At 51.6% G+C, this 21885-nt stretch overlaps 2 protein-coding genes across 3 annotated transcripts; one reads left to right on the top strand and one right to left on the bottom strand.

Annotated features, from left to right (window-relative positions):
* Positions 1-1921: 1921 nt before the first annotated feature.
* AZIN2 (antizyme inhibitor 2) lies at positions 1922-11718 on the bottom strand. Its single transcript, XM_070764699.1, has 11 exons — positions 11546-11718; positions 11334-11450; positions 9787-9959; positions 7803-7976; positions 7498-7670; positions 6780-6914; positions 5599-5764; positions 4379-4541; positions 3953-4065; positions 2862-3076; positions 1922-2288 (listed from the first exon to the last, which is right to left on the bottom strand). The coding sequence occupies exons 3-11, from the start codon at positions 9883-9885 to the stop codon at positions 2144-2146; spliced, it is 1383 nt and encodes a 460-aa protein (XP_070620800.1). The 5' UTR covers positions 9886-9959; positions 11334-11450; positions 11546-11718; the 3' UTR covers positions 1922-2143.
* A 1078-nt stretch (positions 11719-12796) lies between these two features.
* AK2 (adenylate kinase 2) lies at positions 12797-21084 on the top strand. Of its 2 annotated transcripts, XM_070764301.1 has the most exons (7): positions 12798-12956; positions 14363-14488; positions 16000-16110; positions 16354-16448; positions 16969-17041; positions 17958-18153; positions 20840-21084. In XM_070764301.1, the coding sequence occupies exons 1-7, from the start codon at positions 12852-12854 to the stop codon at positions 20845-20847; spliced, it is 714 nt and encodes a 237-aa protein (XP_070620402.1). In that variant the 5' UTR covers positions 12798-12851; the 3' UTR covers positions 20848-21084. The 2 variants fall into 2 exon arrangements, with proteins under 2 accessions (XP_070620401.1, XP_070620402.1); XM_070764300.1 differs by lacking the exon at positions 20840-21084 and having other exon boundaries at positions 12797-12956; positions 17958-18800.
* The last annotated feature ends 801 nt before the right edge of the window (positions 21085-21885 follow it).

Raw genomic sequence — 21885 nt, 5'->3', positions numbered from 1 at the left:
AGAAATTAGTGAAATACGAAGATCTAAAAATCGAGCTGCAACGACTCTGGCATAAGCCCGTGAAAGTGGTCCCAGTGGTCCTTGGCATGCTGGGCGCAGGGCCAAAGGATCTCAGCGGACATTTGAAAACCATCGGAATGGACAAAATCTCCACCTGTCAATTGCAAAAGGCCGCTTTACTGGGATCAGCAAACATAATTCGCCGCTACATCACGCAGTCCTAGGTGCTTGAGAAGCGCCCGACTGGGGATGAAATACAAAATCCATCATAGTGATCTCGTTTGTTGTGTTGTACTGACATAATAATAATAATAATAATAATAATAATAATAATAATAATAATGGGGAAGCGCTTTTCGTGCCCCCGGCTCATTCGTGCAGGAAAGAGTGGGCACTTTGAGGAGACTGGAGGGGGCAGTCTCCTTTTGGGGGGCAAAGCCTGCGAGAGTTCCGCAGGGAAGCTACGTAGGGAGACCCATTCAGAGGGACCTGGTGGGGCAGGTCCATGGCTGCACGTTCAGAGCTTCTCCAAGTGCCGAGGTTGCGGGAGGAACGGAGAGAGCCTGGAATGGGCAGCAGCAGCAGCTCTCTCTGTCCCGCCCACCCCCTCGGCAGTGCCACGCACCAGCCAGAGAAGCTCCGAATGCGTGCCCAGGCCTGGGATCCTCCCCACTGGGAACCCCCATTCTCCAGCTGGTGGCAGCGCTCTCTGTTCCCCCCCAACCTCGGCAGCCGCCAACTGGGAAACCATGGTTCCCAGCAGAGAGGAACCCAGGGAAGCCTGTGCATCCAGAGCCTTTCCACAAACTTGCAATTGGGTTGTGATCAGCCCACATACCAATTTCAGTGCTCACATTTTGTACATTTACTAATAAATGTATTGAGATCCACATCTATTTTTGACCAGCTGCTCTATTTCTATTAGAGCAAAATGTATATTTGAGGGCCTGGGGGCGATGAATCAACAATGATCATGGCCAAATTGTATGAATGTCATGTACGCATGTTGACAAGTTAGTTTATTATGGCTTTTAATTAATGGTTTTGTTTAGATTCTATATTTGATTTCTGTTTATTGTTTCTGTAACTTTTACTGTTGTAAGCCGCCCGGGATTGGGCTGGATAGAGATTTTGGTAATATCTTCTTATTCCTTTCCGTTGTCTTATACACCTCTACTATAGCATTAAAGTCTCCCATCGTGCAGATATTTTCATAGTCTAATTCAGTTATTTTAGCATGTAGTTTACAATAAGACTTATCTTGGCATTCATTCGGTGAATAAATCGCAACAACTAGTAGTGTTTTTTTTAATTATTCAGTACTATTCCACCCATCAAAATCCTTCCATCTTCATCTGCATATATACATTTGAGATTCATCTTTTTTCTGTGTAAACTTAAGAGTTTGGAAGCTTCACTTCTAAGGACGGATGCGCCTTCTTGTCCCCATCGTATACAATGGGAGGAAGCCACAAAAATTGTGCATCTTTTGTGAGCAGCCAGCCCGCCCTCTTACAGTCTGTGAGCTCTGATCAGCCAGGTGAGAACAAAGAGCCGAGATTCAATTTAGCTTAAACGATATTAACTATATATAGTGGGTAAGGTGGCTCTCAAGTCACATGAAAAGTGCCACTTTGGAGGGAGCTCTTGTGGGGCGAGTGAGGGCTGGACCAAAGTGTTCGGGATCCCTTGAACCTGTGTAGATCCCACCTTGCTCTTTTAAAGGCTCAGCTGCCTTGGAACACCCAAAGGAACTCTTCCCGAAGACCAGATGACCCAGTGGAACAAAGTGCAGGCAAAGCAGCCCCTGAAGGATCCGACTCAGAAGCAAGCAGAACGGAGGGCCGCCGCGGCCACCCTTCCCACCAATGCCCCTGCCTCCTTGGCCCCCAACATGCCCCCAATAACACCAGGGCCAGGCTAGGAGGAACAGGATTTATGTTGCATACTTAAAAACCACACTGCTTGGAAAGGAAGAAGAAGAAGAAGAGGAAGAGAACCCAGACTTCAGGGCAGGATACGCAACGGGCAGGCCGGCCATTGGCAAAGAGGAGGAAGAGGCGAGGCAGGAGAGGACAAGGCGAGGGGGGGCTCTGCTGGGAGGGGTTTGCCCTCCCCACCCCGGGCGAAGGGCTGGCACAGCTCACATGATGCTGGCTGGCGTGAAGACGGGGGCCACACACAGGGGGTCCGTGATCTCCCAGCCACAGGAGAGCGGGGCACATGGGCTCTCCCGGTCCTCTTCTTCCGGATACAGTGGTTTCCCCTGGAGGAGCTGGACAGCTTCCCTGCAGGAGAAAGGAGCCGGGTGTGGGTGTGGGTGTGTGAGGTCTCCAGACGGGAGGGGGCCGAGTTCAGAGACCCTACACTTGGGGTAGCGGCAGAGGCCTTAGACCAGTGTTTCCCAACCTTGGCCACTTGAAGATATTTGGACTTCAACTCCCAGAATTCCCCAGCCAGCAAACCCTGCCTTAGACGACCCTCCCCAAAGGGGTGCAGTCACCCGAGTGGGATTCTTGTGACTAACAACACAGCTTTCGCTTGAGACGGTTCACACAAAAGCCTTCCCAGTTTTTGGCACCTGACATCAGCTCAGCCCCTGGAACTGGGCCAAGGGGTCACGGTCCCTGCAAGGAGCCTGCAATTTTTTAAACAACAGGGGACTGGTTCTAGTATTGCAAGAATGCTGAAATAACAGGAGCATTCTGTGGGATGACCCTGTAACAAAAGTGGCTCTAGCAAGGCCCAGGCCAGGCTTCCTCGTCCCTGGTGGCTTCCATTTCATACCTGGGGGCTTTGTGGGGTGGAAATGCAGGTGACCCCTCCCCCTTTCCTTCCTTCCACCCTGAGAACCTCCTTACCAGGCCACTCTGGACATCGCGTAGTGAATGGGGGTTGACGGAGATCCCTGGAAAGAGGAGGGGGCCAGCACAGAGTGGGCCCCCATGTTCTCAAAGATCAGCCAGTCCCCGACCTGCAGCTCAGGCATTTCCAGGCCATCTGCAATTCGGTCCAACCTGTCCCCAGTCGGTCCCCAGAAGCTGCTGCTGTGCAGAGGGACATCTGGTGGGGGCTTCTGCAAAGAGGAAAAAAGAACCATCACCAGACGGATCTTCTGGGATCCTCAGTTCAAGCTGACCTTTAACCTGACTCTCTCAAGACTGGACAGCAATGACCTAGAGATAGACCTCGATTTACAGCCACAACTGAGCAAGATAGTTGTTAAGTAAGCTTTGTACAATCTTCCTTGTTCTGTATTGAATATATACAGTTGTGCTAAGCTTAAAGTGAAAGTAACCTTCAGTTGACCCTGTGAACCTCAACTGTTTTCATATTGGCTCTTTCAAGTGTTATGACTGGTCAAGGGTGAACCAAGCACGAGGGGTCGCTCCATCCCCAGGGCATGATAAAACTTAAGAGTCTCTTGGTGGTCCCCCACCCTCATTTCTATAGACTCAGTCTCAGCCCTCCCCAGCTACCGAACCATCCAACTGGCAGAAGGCAATGGGGGCTTTCGTGGGTATCAGTCTCAATCCCATTTTCTCAACCACCTCTGGGCTAATTACACATCTACTACACCCAAAATCCAAAGGGGTCAACATCTCCCCCAGGGCACCAGATGATGATAACCTTAGTGCTACTGGGAGGTTGATGGAGCCCATTAGGTTGACTTACCAGGGGTCATCGTCAGATTCCCTGTAGATGTCCCCTGGGGTGGTTGGAGATCCCAGCTCCTCCCCTGGGGTGGAAACGGGGTGTCGCTCAAAGCCCAGAAGGGGGGAGCCACCACTAACCGCTGGCGGAGGAAGGACATGGGGAGGGGGCCGTAGAGCATCCAAGCCGGAGGGAACCGGATGGTTCAGGTCCTTCTCTGGTGCTTTGGCACTCGGGGCCCCCTTGGCTCAGAAGAGGGGGGGGTCTGTCCCTTGCTGGGTCGTGGGCTTCTCCTTACCTTAGGCAAGATGGGGACAGGGCAGATGTTGCTGAAGATGACCGAGCCAAGAGAGCCATAGACGCCATCGTTAATGTGGTAGACAAAACTCTTCTTGCCCTCAGTGTCTTCCTCTGAGGAGACCAAATGGCAGGCGGTCAGAGAGGCCTGGGGAGACCGAGGATGGGAAGCCCCCGGCCAGATTTGTGGGTGGCTTAATTCTTGAGATGCAGGGCCTCCCACCTGTGGGAACATGGACACCCAGCCAGATGTGGGCTGCTAAGACGGAACGGTGACATGTGCTCGCTCCCACGGCTCTGAGTGCTAGTGGAGTCCAGCGCATTTATGCCACTGCACCTGGGCCATGGGCGCCCCTGCGTATCCACACATGATTTTGCTACCTGCCCAGATGCAGTAGCAGGATTGTCCCGGGCCCTCTGGACCTACCGTCTGAGCCCACCTGGTCCAGGGGCACCTCCTTCTTGGCCATGATGTTGACCACCAAGGTAAAGGCCGACTGCACGTAGTAGCGCCCCAGCTCAGCCAGGATCTCAACCCCGCAGCCATCAGGGAAGTAGAGCTCCAAGGCAGAGTGGATCACAGCTGCCGACTGCAAGAGCCCAGGGGGGCGGGGGGGGGGGAGAAGAGAGGAAAGCTTGCCATCACACACACACAGACACCCAAAGCCCTCCCTGGACTTGGCAGCTGTTGGGGAAAGAGGCTGCTGGGGCCAGAAGGGCTGCAGGAAGTCAGATTATTATTATTATTATTATTATTATTATTATTATTATTATTATTATTATTATTTATTAGATTTGTATGCCGCCCCTCTCGGGAGACTCGGAGCGGCTCCAGATACCGTCCGGCTGGTTGGATTTCATAGCAGCACAAAGCAAGTAAGCTGGGAGGAAGTGAAAAGTAGATGTGGGTCTGGCACAAAGTATGGAAGCCCCTCCAGGCACGACAAGGATGTAGCCACTAAGCCTCCCTCCCTCCCTCCCTTTTCTTTCTTTCCTTCCTCCTTCCTTATTTCTGCTATTGGTCAGAAATAGTGCAGGGTCTCTTGCTTGGCCGAGGGGGTGGATGGACTACATGACCTACAAGGTCCCTTCCAACCCTGTTAATCTGTACAGTATTTATACCTGTATCTGTATTTATTTATAACTTGATCCAAACCTGCAGAAAATCCCAGGAAAATGAGGTCCAGCCTCAGAGGGTCACTGGAGGTGCTCGTGCCGGAAGACACCGCGACATTATGGGATGCGCTCAGTGGCTGAAGCCACATCAGTCGCCTCCTGTGTCAGTGTTGGGTATGGATGGTTTCAGAATGGCTGGAAGGTTCTCCAAGAGGAAGCGAGCAGCAACAAGCATCTGAGTGCGCCAGACCCTTCAGCCAGACCCTTCGATTCGTCAGCAAATATATTTTTTCCCACACACCATTCCATATATAGATTGACCCAGTTGGAAGGGACCTTTCAAGGCCATCCAATCCCAGCCCCTGCCTAAGCAGGAAGAAGCCTCCTGGTTGGAAGGCAAGGGCTCTACTCCTCAGCCACAGTTCTTGGGTCAACAGAGATCAGAGAACGGAGGGAATTCCTGGCCGGCCAAGGGGTCTTTGGAGCCCCCACTGTGTCCCCACCGCAGGATTCATGCAGGAGGACTCCTACCTCTTCGAAGTGCCTCCTGGACTCTTCAGCACCGGGCAGTCCTCCTCCAATGACCAGGAGGTGTATCTGGTAGCCCAGCTCTGCTCCCATTTCCACGACCAGGCGGGCGTCTGCTATGGACTGGGCAAAGACCTGAGGGTCAGCGCAGCTGCTTCCAATGTGAAAGCTGGAAAGGAAAGTGGACGAATCACCTGTGGACACGTATAGCTAGAAGACTGGCTCAGGGAAATTGTGTGGGGCGCTGCTCATATTGCCCTCTGCCCGACTGCGTGGCAGCTTCTGTGGGTCACACACACACCCAGATGTTGCTTGCTCCCAGGTAATTGGGGTCCCCACCTCAGACACGTCCAGGGTTTCCTCTCTTTGGCCAGAGAAAAGCACTATGGAACCTCCTGGGTCTCCCCCACTCTATGCTCCTTTCCACACAAAGGCTCCGTGGCAGATGCCGTCAGGTGTTTCTGGGTGTTGCCCTGTGCTGAGTCTTTTGACCAGATATTACTAGCCCAGCAATCAAAGGCACTGGCCTGAGACCTCTAGCCCATGTCCATTCATAGTATTCTGATTCCTTTTGACCCCCTAATTCCAATGTAAGTTTATCCATCTCAGAGCAATCGTAGATTTTGTTTATTAAGACATTTACCCGTTCATTCATAACGTGAGAACAGTGGTACAAATGGGTTGAGTTAAGAAAAATAAATAGGAAAATTATAAATAACAGTCAAAATTAACAGTAATAGAAAGATATAAAATTAGATATAAAATTATGTCATTGCAAACAGGAATATACAACTACGTATATTGACTAATGTGTTAAAGAAATAAAGTTTGAAAAAAAGTACTGTGATGAAACATAGATATGTGAATATTTATTTTTCATTTCTTTAGGAACCAATGCAGAATTACTAAAAGTATGACTGTCATTGTTTTTAAAGAAAATGTTTTTTGTAAATACCAATTTTTTAAACCAATGTCTTAATTATGGGGTGGGTGGGGTTAGATTAGGTTTTTACATTGTTTTTTAGAGTTTCTCAGCTTTTGTACCGTCTTCACTTTATTATGTAAACCGCCCTGAGTCCACGGGAGAAGAGAGGCCTAGAAATCCAATTAATGGATTAAATAAATAAATAAAATAAAAGGGGAGGGGAGGGGGCCATGGAGGAGGAACCAGGGAGAGCCCCTACCTGAGGCCCACCACCTCGAGGTTCATCTGCTTGGCAATCTCCAGGAGATGTCGGCAGGTTTTAAGGGTGGCACCAAACTTCACACGGAGATGATTGCGGCACCTGGAGTCATCGGTGGCCAGCTGCAGAATCATTCTGCGTGGGAATGGGAAGAGTTAACAATTCTGCTTTAATTCCTATGTTCATGATGCAGCTTGGCCTCACAAGGTCACTGTGCGCATAGGCAAATGACACAGATAAGGTCGTTTTTAAATGATGCCCATGCTCTCTCGCTCTCTCGCACACCCAAACACAAACACTGTGAACCCTCCAAGGCTACCAGACTAGGAAACCAAAGTCCTGCCAGCTGATATGGTCTTTATTATTATGGACAGAGCTCTGATTGACGGTCTCTTTCCCACTTTCCTCGAACTGGATTTAAAAATGTGTTTATTGGAAGAGACTAGTCCAGTGACTCTCAGAGTCCTGGGAGTTGAAGTCCACACACCTTCCAGTGGCCAAGGTTGAGAAACACTGGACTAGTCGGTGTGTGAAGACTTGTAGAAGGCCCTTCAGCCAGGAGGAACAAAGCCTCCTCTCTCTCCTACCAGAAGCTCTTTCCAGGGTCCAACAGCTCCGGAGGCCTTCTGCTTTGGTACCCGGTTGTTGACAAGATTTCTCCCCCCATTTTGGGCAGCTGCCCCTTGGGGCGCAATGCGCACAGGCGCCACTGGCCTACCTGGCGGACGGGTGGCTCCGCGCGACTTTCCCAAGCTCCACTTCATTGTCGAAGGTCATCAGCTGCACCCCTTGGCTGGCCGCGTATCGGATGAGGGCGAGCTGCTTGCAGGGGCTGGCGCAGAGGACCCTCTCCGCGGGCACTCCAGCGCTCTTGACCAGGGCCATCTCTGTCTGGGAAGGGGGAGACCGCCGGAGGAGGTCACCTGGACTTGGGGCTGGGGGTGACGGGGCCACACCAAGACGAGGCACTGACCCCCAAACTCTCCCCCCGCCCCCGTGCCTCCGGGGACCCTCCCACCCCACCTTGTTAGTGCAGCTGAATTGGGCCCCCAGCCCTGCCAGCATCTGTACCACGCCCCGGCTGCTGTTGCACTTCAAGGGGTAGACGGGCTTGACCCGTGGCAGGGCCTTGAGGAGGCGCACGTGTTTCTTCACCACGTCCTCGAGATTCGCCACAAAAAAGGCTTCCCGGCTACCCTGGAGAGGAAGAAGCACCATCAGCACCTGTTCTGCCAGCTTCTAGTACAGGCCTCCAATGAAAAGGGAATTGGTTCAAAACAGACACACACACGCAGTAGAAGTCCAGTAAATGTTTTTTATCTCAACAAAAGAAAAGCAAAACTCCCTTTTAGAATTCAAAGGGATTTCTTGTATAAACAAGGTAGTAAGGGATTACATTCCAATTACAAGGCAAGCAATAAATCAGCAATGAACCAGGACTGTGAAGTTTGGCACAAATACTGTTTGTTCCAGATGTGGCAAAAACTTACAAGGATTTCTTTTCTCAAACTCCGTCACTCCCAACGACTACGATCAGATAATCTCCACGTTGCTAAGCCCGCACACTGCCAATTTAACAGCTGCTATAATTACGTGAGCCCCACTCAACCACAGGTGGATTCTCTATCTCCTGTAATATTTCTTCAGTTGTTCTCTCCTATGCATAACTCTACGCATGCATGGGTCTAGCAATTCCTCATCCAAATCAACGAAGGGAGTTTGGCTTACTGGGCTGTCCGCCAAGCCCCCCTCTTCCAAGTTACCCCCACCTTCTTCTTCCGAGGAAACTTCACTGCCTGACTCTGCCGGCAATAAAACAGGACTATGACGTGTTGATGTTTTCCCTGCATCCACCTCCACATTCCCTGGGGCAGGAGCTGGGCCAGAGCTAACCACAACAGCACCCACGCAAACGGGTCGGTTTTTGCACCCGGCTCTCCAGGGGGCCTCCCCACCTCCATAGTGGTTGGGGGAGTCGGGGGATTTCCCTGCAGACCCCCACGTCCCCGGCCAGCTCCAGATGGAGGTTAGTGTGGTCATCAGGGCCTGTCTCAGGAGTCCCACAAGTTAGTTGCAAACACCGAGCAGGAGACTCTCCTTCCACTTTTGGGTCGGGGGGCGTGGGAGTGTTTCACTAACTTTGGCTGCACAAGTTCCACAATGGAAGGGCTGAATTCTGTGCAGGTTGTGGAGTTGTGCGCATTGACAAGTCTTATCCTTGGCCGGTTCTCCAAATTACCCAAAATTTCCACTACTGGTTCTCCAGAACTTATTTTATTTTATTTTTTTATTCATTCATTCATTGGAATCATATACATTGCCGAGTCTTATCCTTTATATTCTTCTATAGAAAGTTCTAGAGACTTATATTCTCCAGAACCTGCTGGGTCCCACCCCTGCCTTTATCCCAAATGGCTCAGGCGCACTTGCCAATGGGAAGCCCACCCCCTGGGATGGATTGCCATTATTTATTTATTTTATTTGTTTGTTTTGTCAAGTATGTATTGGTGGTATACAAAGATATTGATATACATGATTTTAGTAAAAGAGAAATATTAGGACGGGGGACGGAAGGCGCTCTGGCACACTTATGCACACCCCTTATTACCACTGCTACCTGTGCGCTGGCATGCACAGCTTCAGTTCTCTTGCTTGCATGCATGTCCCAGCATGTTTTTGCTTCTGCCAAAACACGATGAAATCTTGCGAGGGAATGCACACGTGAGATTTCAGTGATTTTTTTGATTCCGCGCATGCGCAGAAGCGAAGAATCGCCAAAATCTCTCTCTTGTGCGGGTCCCTTCACAAGAGTTTGCTTCTGCACATGCGCATGAAGCCAAAATACGCTGGTGCATGCGTGCAAGAGAACTGGAGTTATGCGCACAGTGCACCGTGCACTGCTGGTGCACCATCCTCTACCGTACCAGTAGCTACCCACTGCTGATATGCACCCACCCACACTCCCTCGATCCCCAGCGCATGGGAAGCCAACTGTCCTGGTCCTCACCGTCTGGGCAACCTTGAGGAGGAGACTCTCCAGGAGGTCCCTGGTGGTGAAGCCCTCCTCCACCATCATGACGTCCGATTCATCCAGGTACCTGGTCATGGTTACCACCGAAGGAGGGTCTTTCTTTGAAAGCCCCCGTCAGCGGCGGGGATAGTTTTTAAGTATGCAACACACTGTGGAGGGAAAGAGACAACGTCAGGAAGCTCCTCCACAGCCCCCTGAGATGGCTCCTTCGTAGCAGGGGCTCCTCTGCCGGGTGCTGGATGGTTTAAGCAGGGAGATTCAAAGTGTTGGTAATGACCTATAAAGCCCTACATGGCATCGGACCAGAAAAGCCTTCTCTGTGGCGGCCCCAGGCCTCTGGAATCAATTCCCTCCAGAGATTCGAATTGCCCCCACCCTTCTCGCCTTCCGCAAGACTCTGAAGACCTATCTATGTCGCCAGGCGTGGGGTAACTGATGTATCCCCTTTTTGGCTAGTAAGATTTATGTGTGGTTATGATTGGGTAGCATTGACTGTTTTTAAATGATTCCGATTTCCCGGTTTTTGCTCCAGCCAATACGAAAAGGGAGAAAGGAAGACCAGCGCCTGCTTGTTTCAGGTCTTGGGAAGCATCGAAGGGTCTGCATAAATTGAGGGGAAAATTTGGGGTTGCAAGACCAGGAAGGGATTCGCAGAGAGAAAGGAGCCTGAGACTGAACATCATCAGAACAAATCCTGTTCCCTGCGTCACTCAGTCCTCGGTGCCAATCCCCATCCCATCCGCCCATCCGTCCACCTGACCACGCCACAGCTGGAAGAAGAAAACTGAGCAGGGATTTAAAGGATTTAAAGAAGAGCTGCAGTGGCACAATGCTTAAGACTGCAGCACTGCAGGCTCCTTCAGCTAAGGGCTAGCTGTAGTCCAGCAGTTCAAATCTCACCATCGGCTCAAGGTTGACTCAGCCTTCCATCCTTCCCAGGTGGGTCAAATGAGGACCCAGATTGTTGGGGGCAAAGATGCTACCTGTGTAAACCGCTTAGAGAGGGCTGCAAGAGCATTATGAAGCGGTATATAAGGCTAAATGCTATTGCTAAATGGGAAAACAAATGGGATAAAAGTTATCTGAGAAAGTGCATATTTCTAGATGTGGTTAGTAAATCCACAGGAACTGAATGTAAACATGCCTGGGATAAACATAGATCCACCCTAGGACAAAATACACAAAATAGTATAAGGGCAGACTAGATGGACCAGGAGGTCTTTTTCTGCCATCAATCTTCTATCTTTCTATTTGTTTGACGACATTTCTTTTTTAAAAGAGCTTTTGCGAGACTCTCTCCAGTGCAGGCCTCAATCTGCCCCCCTCTCTCGTGCGGACCCCCCCATGGCAGGCAGAGAAGTGGGGGTGTTAACCCATGTTAAAGCGTTGAGTGGGTCAGGGACGAGGGAGCCGGTCTCCGCTGCTCCTGGGCTCTGTCCATGCTGGGGGAGGGCAGGGTGCTTCCCCGTGTCCCCTCCCTGCCTCCCCAACCAGCCCTTGCCCCACGGAGGGGCCTCACCCACCGTCCCGAAGCCTTCCTCCTTCCCAGGTGGCTAGGTGTAATGCCAGGGGGGCTCTCCGGTGAACTCTGAGCTTCTGCAACACCCCGAGGCGCAGTTGCTGCTGGGGATCCGAGGTCTCTGCAGAGGGGCAGACGGGAGACGGGCATCAGCGGCAGAAGAACCCGGAAAGCCCCCTCTCTCCCCCCCCCCCGCAGCCCTACCACACGACCCACCTTAAAAAGCATTTAAACGGATTTTGCCCATGGGTCTCCCAAGAGTAAATATAGGCTTCGGCAGTGGCTCCTCCTCCTGCTCCTCCTGCAAAGCCTACACCATGCAAAGCAGCACCAGCTAATCTTCAGCTCTGGGGAGATGCTGGTCCCTTACACATCCCTCTCTCCCCCCCTCCCGCATCTCTGCTCACAAGGGTCGCCATGGTGACCAGGCCCAGCAATCTGATTGGCTGAGGGGGAAGAAACAAAGCACGAGTGATGGAGAGAGGTTGAACAGACGGTCCAGGGGCTGGAAAGGTAGAGAGGCCCCAGTGGCTTCTGGCTGATGGGGGGGGGGATTTTCCTTGGGGGTGAACGTGGGTCCCCTAATGTGTTGCCCCCTGCCAGGAGAAGCAGCTGCAGATCAGGGTCTCCCTGAGGAAGGGCGCCAATCAGGATCGATCCCTCAGAAAGGGGACTTAGATCAGTGTTTCTCAAGCTGGGCCGTTTGAAGATGTGTGGACTTCAACTCCCAGAATTCCCCAGCCAGCATGACTTTGATAGTCAGCTGGACAACTGCCCCCCTTCTGGCCCATGATAAGGCCAGACAAAGAGTTTAAGGCCTTTTTATACAAATCTGCATTCCATCACACGCGCATAGCAAAATGGATTTCTTTAACGTGGATTTTATATTTTATAAACCCCTGACCGACAAGGTCCCAGCACTGTTAATCTGTTATTAATTGATTTATTTCATTTTATTTAGAAATCTCAGTTCCCCGACTGGACATAACTGGAGGATGAGCCCTTATTTGGGGCCTGGTCCCCGGGTTGGAGGAGCCCGTGACAAGGGCCTATCCGCAACACCGGCTCGGGGGCCTACAGGCGGCATCGCTGATCAGCATTTGGGGCTGCGGAGCTCAACGGGGGCAGAGCAAGGGATTCAATCTCAGCGACTTCTCAGAAGACTTCAACTCCCAGAATTCCCCCCAAACGCTGCCAGCATCCGTTTCCGAGCCAGCTAGCCCCGCCTCCCGATTACGAGGAACTATAATATTTGCATATGTTTCCGTGGTCCAATCAACAGCCACGCAGCCCAAGAACGAAAGCACCCCTCACTATCGCGAGCGGAGTGCGCAGGTGCAGCTCTATTCCCGCCGGCGTTTGAGGACACAACATCCAATCCGAGGCGAGATGCCGCCGCCGTGGTAAGGTGATTGGGCAAAAGCCGCCCTACGCGAGTTGGGGGCCTGGCCTTCGGGCCAATAGCCAGGCGCGAGGCTGCTGGGTCTGGCGCCGGCGCAGGACGGGCCGGGCGAGCGGCGTGATGGCTCCGAGCGTGGAGGGCGAGTGTGACACGGAGGGACGCGGGGCCCGCAGGGGCGTCCGGGCCCTGCTCCTGGGGCCGCCCGGGGCAGGGAAGGGCACTCAGGTGAGCGGTCCGGGCTGGTTGCAGGAAGCCTCGCGGCGTCTCTGCTGGGCCCCAGAGTGGGCGGGGGGTGCCAGAGACTGTCCTTGCAGGGAGGCCGGTTCTGCGCCTGCGCTGCTGTGTCCCACGTGGTGCCTGGGGAATTCTGGGAGTTGAAGTGCCCGAGGTGGAGGGACTCTGGCCTGGCCTGGCCTCGAGGGGAAGAAGCGGCCTGGTGAGCGCTGGCCCTGAGCTCCAGCCGGCCTCTCCTAGGGAAGCCTTCGCCCTTGGGGACAACGCAGCGGCATTGAGCAAGAGCGTCCGCACTTGCACGTGCTCTTTCCTCTGCTGGCTTTCACTTCCACCCTGGTTCTCCTGGGTGACAGTTACGAGCCGGGGAAGAGTTCGATTCCTGAAGGAGGCTCCCAGGATAGAATGAGAAGGGGGAAACAAAACCTTTTGTGAAAAACGTCGCTCATTATTGCATGTGATTTTTCTTGACGAGTGGCATCAAACAGGCTCTCTTGAATTCCATGGAAGAAAATTATTTATTAGGTACATTTAGCCTTTAGCTATAACCCAGTGTTTCTTCCCAACCTTGGCAACCTGGAGATATCTGGACTTCAACTCCCAGAATTCCCCAGCCAGCGGATGCCAGGATGTGAAAAAGATGTTGAGACTCTATAAAGAGTGCAGAGTAGAACAATATAGTGAGCCGGGGTGGTGCAGCAGGTAGAGTGCTGTACTGCAGGCCACTGAAGCTGACTTGTAGATCTGAAGGTCAGCGGTTCAAATCTCATCACTGGCTCAAGGTTGACTCAGCCTTCCAGCCTTCCGAGGTGGGGGCAGAATTGGGTAGATGTGTCTAGAGAAAAAGACTAGGGGCGGCCTCAGAGTGTTGGAATGTTTAAGGGGCTTCCACAGGGGAGAGGGGTGTGTGTGTGTCAACCTAGTCTCCAAAGCACCAGAGGGCAGGACAAGAAATAATGGATGGAAACTAATCAAGGAGAGACGCAACCTGGAATTCAGGAGAAACTTCCTAACAGCAAGGACGATTTATGGGTGCAAGTGCTTGACCTCAGAGGTTGTGGGTGCGTCATCAATGGGGCTTTTCCAGAAGAGACTGGACAGTCACTTGTCTGAAATGGTGTGGTGGGATCTCCTACTTGACCACGGGGTTGGACTAGAAGACTTTCAAGGTCCCTTCCAACCCTGTTTTACTCTGTGACTGGCACTCGCTTCTTGTTTTCAGTAAAAACTGCCCCACGGGGAACAAGGGTTTTGCTTAATAACTATGCTGTTTAATAATAATAATAAGGGTTTTTAAATTGGGCACAGTTGTGTAGTTACCTGTTTTATGACCCAACGTTGCAGTCGTATTACCTGCATATAACCACGGTGGGGACTTCTGGCTCTTCTTTCTTGTCCAGGCTCCTCGGCTGGCCGAAAAGTACTGTGTGTGCCACTTGGCCACAGGGGACATGTTGCGGGCGATGGTGGCTTCAGGCTCAGAGCTGGGGAAGAGGTTGAAGGAGACCATGGATGCCGGGAAGCTGGTGAGTGAGGAGAGTGGGTTTTGGGCTGCACTTCCCCAACGTTCAAGGAGAAGAAGAATCCTTTTGTCGGTTGAATGCTGAGATTCCCAGCAGTTGCCTTAAACCAGTCACAGGCCGATGGAGACTTGTAGGGCAAGTTGCACCAGGAACTGATTGTATGGTGACAGGATGCCTGGAAACCATGGCTTCTACAGATGCCTCTGAATGGACCAGAGCCCCATCAGGTCCAACTCCGGGAAGTGCCAGGACTGGGAGAGGGTGCGGTGCTGGCTCGCTTGGTTCCAGTGGTGCCCTTTGCTCTTTGGATTAAACCTTGGAGACCAGTCCCCCAACGGGCAAGTTGAGCCAGGTTGTTGTAAATCAGCCGTGGCCTTTCTATGGAGGGGATCCAGCTCACTCATCATAAAGTCCGCTGGAGAAAATGGAGTGGAACTTGAAAATTATATGCATCCTAATTGTATTGCTTTTCTATTTTTAGGGAAGGGTGGTTTATTTTATTTGTAGCTGTCCTAGCACTAAAAACGTAATATTTCCTTCTACATTTAGAGCTGAAGATTTATAAGGGTCTGCAGTGCAGGTTATTTCTGTTTAATGACAGTGCCCGGGATGGGCAACCCCACGGCTGAGCCCAGCATTACGCAGCTGTGCCAACCTAGGGCAGCAGTTGTGGCTGTCATCATGGGAGGCCGTTTGCCATCTGAGTGGACTTTGAGGGGGGCTGCCACTGGCGGGACCCTGCAGCCCTCGTAGTTGCGAGCTGTTGCCAAGCGCCCCTCGCCCCACCTGTCATTGTGGGGATGCTGCCACAAGGGGTCGGTCCTCGGTCTCCCTGTTTGGTGCTGCTTGGTTTCATGTGGTCACTAACTGAAGGCTGTCTGTAAAGGCAGATGGTGTTGAGGGATAACCAGTAGATCTGCTTCCATACATCACCTCCGCCATAAATATTTCTTGCTTAAAGAGCCGGGCATTTTGCTTTTTTCCAGTTGAAGAGATTGGTGCAACATTTCCTACAGAGTTTTGCAGGGGGCCAGTAACGACTGGTCCTTATTTATGGGTTTCGTTTGAAAGTGTCATTTTGCCATCGTTAGAAAGTGTTGCTGATGTGGGTGGATGGATTGGATCATGTTTGGGAGGTGAAGCTCCATCCACCCTCCTGGAGAGCTGCTGAGGTGGGGCTGGACCTCCCAGCCTCTTTTCTGGCAAGGGGGGCATTTCCGCATTGGCTCAGTCCATGGGGAGAAGTTACTCAGTGCTGAGATCTGGGATAGAAACACGCTTAGTCCTCACAGAGGTAGAGGTCAATCGAAATCAAACAATCAAAAATCCGAGTGATTTGAACCGGGAAATTTTGTGATCTTTGCAAAGGGCGTAGGGGGCTGGAGGGCAGAATCGGGCTCCAAGGAAGGACCAGTGGTGTCTGGGGTCACTGCACAAGCACAGTTTTCCAGTGGGTGTGAGTGGCTCCAGCTGCTGCTGCATCCAGCGGTTTCCCCCTCCCCCTCTTTTATCAGGTGAGTGATGAGATGGTGGTGGAGCTGATTGAGAAGAACCTGGAGACGCCCCCCTGCAGAAACGGTTTCCTCCTGGACGGGTTCCCTCGCACCGTACGGCAAGCAGAGATGGTAAGTGCCCTCTGCGGCCTCGGGCGTCTCTTGTGCCCGGTGCAAGGCCTTGTCCGCACTTCCCGGAGGTTCATCCCGGGAGGGGTCCTGGGTCCTGTCAGAATGGAACTGGCTCTGCCTTTGGTGCATGCTCGTGCACGCACACACACACGTTTGCTGACCGCCCGTGTCTGCCTTGGTCCAGAAGGACGTCTGGGGTGTGAATTGGCTGACCGGGCTTGCCTTCTTTCCACAATTTTGCAGCTGGACGATCTGATGGGGAAAAGGAGAGAGAAACTGGACTCGGTCATCGAATTCAGCATTGCCGACTCCTTGCTCATCCGGAGAATCACCGGACGGTAACTGTCATTTTCTCGGAGGGACGTCGCTGTCTTAGGCAGCTTGGACAGCTGACCCACAAAGCTGGGGGCCGAGGCTGTGGGGGCTTCTCCTAAAGGAAAGTTTGCCCACTGAGAAGCATATTTTGCAGCACATGGGGAGTTAATCAGCCTGATGGGGTCAGTGACGAAATAGGAGGCGCCTCGAATCCTATGTAGGGAAACCATTGGTTGTGTTGCAAATGCAGGTTTTGTGTGTGTTTGTCTTGAGTGGGTGCTGAAAGGAAGTTCTCCATCCTCACTGCCTGGATTTTACCAGTGTGGCTGCAGTGATGTTCCAACATCACATTGTATTATAATAATAATAGTAATAATAATAATAATATAGCATTCCTTCTTCGTACCCTTCTGTTTCTTTTTTCATTTATGAAAAATATCTTTCCTAACTAGTTTTTACACTTTGGTGCTGGTAGATTAGCTTTGCCCCACGTTGTCCCTGCAGACGAAAGACAGGTGAGGTTTCTCTGTGCTTCCCTTCCAGGCTGATCCACCCAGGAAGTGGCCGTTCCTACCACGAGGAATTCAACCCACCCAAGGTCCACATGAAGGATGATGTATGTGTCCCTCCCTTGTATCAAAATGCTTCTAGTTGATCTAGAGCCTTAGGGCAGGGGTGTCAGGTAGTCCACAAGTGATGACCTATTGAACTATCGGTACAGGGCAAGAATAACATGGGCGGATAGGCCGAAGAACAGGTTCTATCCCAGAACTGTGTTCAATTGGACTATGTAGTGCAATATTAATGCCGTATCGGGGGCTTTCAATTCAATTGTGCAAAATGTGAAGGATATGTGGACTTTGTTTTTAATAGTTTTCTTGTGTAAGTTATGGCAGTCATAAAGAGGGTCATTGTGTAATCAGACCAAATCTTTGCCATGTTTTGAGGGACAGTTATTACACTGGACGCTGGAGCCCTTCAGCAAATGCCTCAGTCGCTAAGCCAGGCCATTGTTCCTTACGCGCTGGTTTTATTGGAACCAGGAAGTAAATTCTGGTTTCTGGCAAAAGCCTCATTAATTGCAGTTAGGTCACCCCCCAATATGGGCGCAACAGCTGTAAAAGTGCTGGGAGAGGGGTGGCATACAAACCCAATAAATAAATGAGGACCAGTTGCCCAGAATGCAGCCATGTGGCCGAGGGGGTTGGGTGGCATCAGAACTTTGAAATGGGGCCGTAGGTAGCCTTCCGGAGGTCTGCCATAACGTCAGACGGTCACTAAGAGAAACTGGGGAGGAGTCCCTGCAAGAGCTGCCCACCTCAGGGCCAGGCCGAGTCAGCAGCTGGTTCCATGCCGGGCAGAAAAGAGGGACGGAGCCCTTGGGAACTCTCAGCCACAGCCCAGTGGGGGTTGGGGCCCTCCGCTGCTTGGGGTGGCTGGACGTCCCTGTGGCGAAGGGCTAGGTGCCCGGCTGTTCTAGCTCAGGTGCCTCCTCGGCCGGTGCCCGCATTGACCGGTTGCTCCCTTCTCAGATCACCGGGGAATCTCTGATCCGCCGGTCCGATGACAACGAAGCCGCGCTGAAAACCCGCCTGAGGTCCTACCACACCCAGACCACCCCGCTGGTGGACTACTACTCCCGGCGCGGGATCCACGTGGCCATCGATGCTTCCCAGACTCCAGACGTGGTTTTTGCCAGCATCCTGGCCGCTTTCTCAAGAACAACAAGTAAAGACCTGGTGATGTTCGTCTAGGGCTCTTCTCTTCCTTCCTCCTCCTGTCCTGTCCTCTGCGGTCAGCGAGAAAGAATGCCGCGGGAGTAGGAGCCAAGCGGTGGCGGTGTACGAGCAGTGTCCATTAAAGAGAGAGACGTGTGACTCTTCCTTTGTACCGTAGAATTTCTTTTGTCAGTCTGTGGGAAGGCTCTGGCGCTGTGCGTGCAGCTGGCCAGCAGGGGGCGCACCGCACTCCATCCGTCCAAGGCACTTGACAGATGGGGCAGAATTGGTTAAATCAGGAAATGGCTGCAGCTCCTGTTCCCCCACCTCTGGACCAACCTGTGCAGCAGGTCTCAAGCTCCCACCTGAATAGCAGCGGGAAGGCAAATGGCCGGCCACCAGCCCTGGCTCTGGCTCCAGGCCTGGAAGGCTGCCCCAGAAGCGGTTGGGATCCCAGAGGTTTGAATGGTCCTCCTTCTGCCTGGGTCAAGCGAAAGCGGCCGGCACAGCCCAAGAGGCCCCAGGGCAGCGTTTCTCCCACGCGGTCATGACCTGGAGATGAAAGGAAAAGCTTTTGTCAGGCAACACACAAGGCAGAGGCTGCTTCGTCTACTCCATTTGTTTAAAAAAAATAAAATAAAAAATCATGTGATTATGGTTCTTTAGAAGAAGTGACTTGGAGATGGGAAGAGGGTGGTGACATTTCTTCTAAGGAATTGAAGAGTAGGTATTTTAAGGAAAACAGGGGAGTGGGTACGAAACAGCCCAGTCTGGACCGTGTCTTTAGAGCAGGTTTCCTACCTGTGGGATTCCAGGGAGGAGGAATATTTTCTGAGGTCAATAATCTGGGAATTCCACATTAGTTACGTGATGTTGTCATCACACAATCAATGCAGGAGAGCTGGCACATGATTTCGGGGCTGCAAGTGGCCCAGTGGGTTGAAACCACAGAACGGTTCCATTCTTCCTACTTGGGTCTTTGGTCAGTGCTGAGCATCCTGCAATGGAGTGGTTGCTGGTCTAATGCCCTTGTCTTGGGTGACCCAAACAGCCTGGACTCTGTTCTCAGGGGCCTGCAGTTCCTCATGGCCACCCCAGCAGCCTCCGACCTCTGCCTGCCTCCTGGAGGCCATTGGGCTGGCTTGGGGCAATGTCCCTTGCCTCCCCTGCAGTTCAGACCCCCGTGCAAAGACAGACAAGCTGCCTGGGAGGATTGTTAGGAGCCACGTAGCCACCTTGGGGGTCAGAAGGGCAGCCCGCTTTTAGTAGGCTGAGAAGCGGACAAAGCATTTCCCTCTGGGCTGAGCTTTGCTTTCCTCCTTTCGCTTTCTTTCCTCCTGTGGTTTATGTTTCTGTTCTTCTCCAAGAGCCAAGTTCTCCCTTTGAGGAAAGGCAGCGCTACAAACACAATAGGTCACAGGGGACTTTACAGCCTTTTTTAAAACATTTCTCCCGGAAATTACTTGTTATAGTGACATATTTGCACATGTCATCATTCCCAACTTTAAAGATGCAAATGCGACTTGGATGGGCACACTCTAAGTATTCAGAGAGGGGCGGCATACAAATCTAATTATTATTATTAATAATAATAATAATAATCAGTCCTAGGTGCTTGGGAAGTGCCCGACTGGTGATGAAATACGAAATCCAGCATAGTGATCTCGTTTGCTGTGTTGTACTATAATAATAATAATAATAATAATAATAATAATAATAATAATAATATCTTGTGGATCTTAAGGGTTCCAGCTCTCTGAATAGTTAACGGGCAGCTGATTAAGATAATCAAAACACTTCCATAAAATCTCTGCTCCAATTTTATTTTTGCTTCTCTCCTTGCTTTTAAAGAACATTTCCATTCCAGGGGAGTGAGTCGCTTCCTTTGAAGGAGAGAGTCCTCAGCCTTTTAAAGCGATCTGGTCCCACTCCCGCAGGTTTATTGGCAAGACGGGTCCTCTTTAAAGCAGGGTGCCTGTCTGGGGAGAGGGGAGGAAGCCCCGGGGATGCAACGAGCAAGGGCCGCCTTCTATTGGCCAGTAGGGTCCTGGCCTCGGCCTCTGGGAGTGCAGGCAACGCCTCTTGTGAGGAGGAAGGACTTGCCAGAGGAACTCTCGCCAACTTGGTTCCCTTTGGAAGTTTTGAGGCTCCAGGTCTTGGTGACCTTGGCAACACTGGGGGAATTGCAGTCTCCACATGCTGGCAGGCCCTGTGAGATTAGAGCAGTGTTTCCCAACCGTGGCAACTGGAAGATATTTGGACTTCAACTCCCAGAATTCCCCAGCCAGTAAATGCTGGCTGGGGAATTCTGGGAGTTGAAGTCCAGATATCTTCCAGTTGCCACGGTTGGGAAACACTGGATTAGAGGGGAAGACTCTCTCGTTGCCTGGCGGCCAGGATTCTGAGATGCCTGTTGCACATCAATGCCATTTTTTGCCCAATGACGGCTGTGCTGTGATTGAACCGGGGCTGTTCGGGCATAGGGTGGGTTAGGGGCTCCCTGGCACCCTTGCTGCCAATTCCTTTGGTGTGCATTCCGAGGGGCCCCGAGAGGCCCAGTCGCTTGCGAAGAAGAGCCCTCCGAGCGCCTGCTTTGCTTCTGAGCTGCACCTCTCTGATGCCTGCCTGCTACGAACGATGGTCGGTTATGAGTTTTTAAAAACTGTTTCTCTTCTTTCTATTTGTCTTCGTTTCAGCCGCGTGATTCCAGACGGCAGACGTCAAGCGCATCATGTCCCGCCACTGCCTCCCGCTGCCCAGCTTTGCTCTCGCGACAAAGAACGGGTGGGTGGGATGGATGGGTGGATGGAAGGCCTCGTCCAAAGAGGGAAGGAAATGGCCAGAAGTTGGGGATCTCTCCAAAATTGCACAACGGGGGGAAGTCCTGTTTTTTTTAAGAAAGTCAAATCAGGAAGACAAGAATAAAGTGTTGCTGCAGGTGCTTGAGGGCAGAGTGCTTTCATTACGAAATCAAGTAATTGCAATCTTTCAAAGGGGAATTTTTAGCATTTAGGAAAACAGGATCTGCTGCCGGCAGTGGCTTTTCCCCTGGTTATTTACAGGGTTTTAGAGAGATGGCCTCTCGGGCTCTTAGAAACAGAAACATAGGAGATTGACGGCAGAAAAAGACCTCATGGTCCACAATGCACTTCCCCAAGTGCTTTATTTTACATTTGGAAACATTAAACTGCAGTTTCCATTGCTTTGACCACTTACCTAGTAACGCTAAATCATTTGCCATATTACAGACGCCTCCAGGAATATCAACCCTATTGCACACTTTAGAGTCATCGGCAAATAGGCAAACCTTCCCTACCAAACCTTCCCCTATGTCACTCACAAACATATTAAAAAGAATAGGACCCAGAACAGACCCTTGTGGCACACCGCTTGTAACCTGTCTCTGCTCAGGATACTCGCCATTAATAACAACCCTCTGATATCTATGCTTCAGCCAACTGCAAATCCACTGAACTATCCAGGGATTAAGTCCAATCTTTCTGACCTCCTGGTTTGCCCATTGGGAAGGTGCAGTGGCAGGATTGCGCTGGACTCCGCTAGCACTCAGAGCCATGTGGGCGAGCGCACATCACCGTTCCACCCTTAGCAGCCCACCTCTGCTTACAACCTTCTCTTTAATGACTGAGATTATGACCTCAGTGAAAAATGGTAACTTCACGCTTATGACCGTGCAACCTGCATCTATTGGTAATGATTGCAGCATCCAGGGGTCGCGAGCGCT

Source organism: Erythrolamprus reginae, chromosome 11, assembly GCF_031021105.1.
Source record: "Erythrolamprus reginae isolate rEryReg1 chromosome 11, rEryReg1.hap1, whole genome shotgun sequence".
Classification (NCBI taxonomy): Eukaryota; Metazoa; Chordata; class Lepidosauria; order Squamata; family Dipsadidae; genus Erythrolamprus; species Erythrolamprus reginae.
The sequence above is the reverse complement of the archived record's forward strand: the minus strand, read 5'-3'. Positions and strand labels throughout refer to the sequence as shown.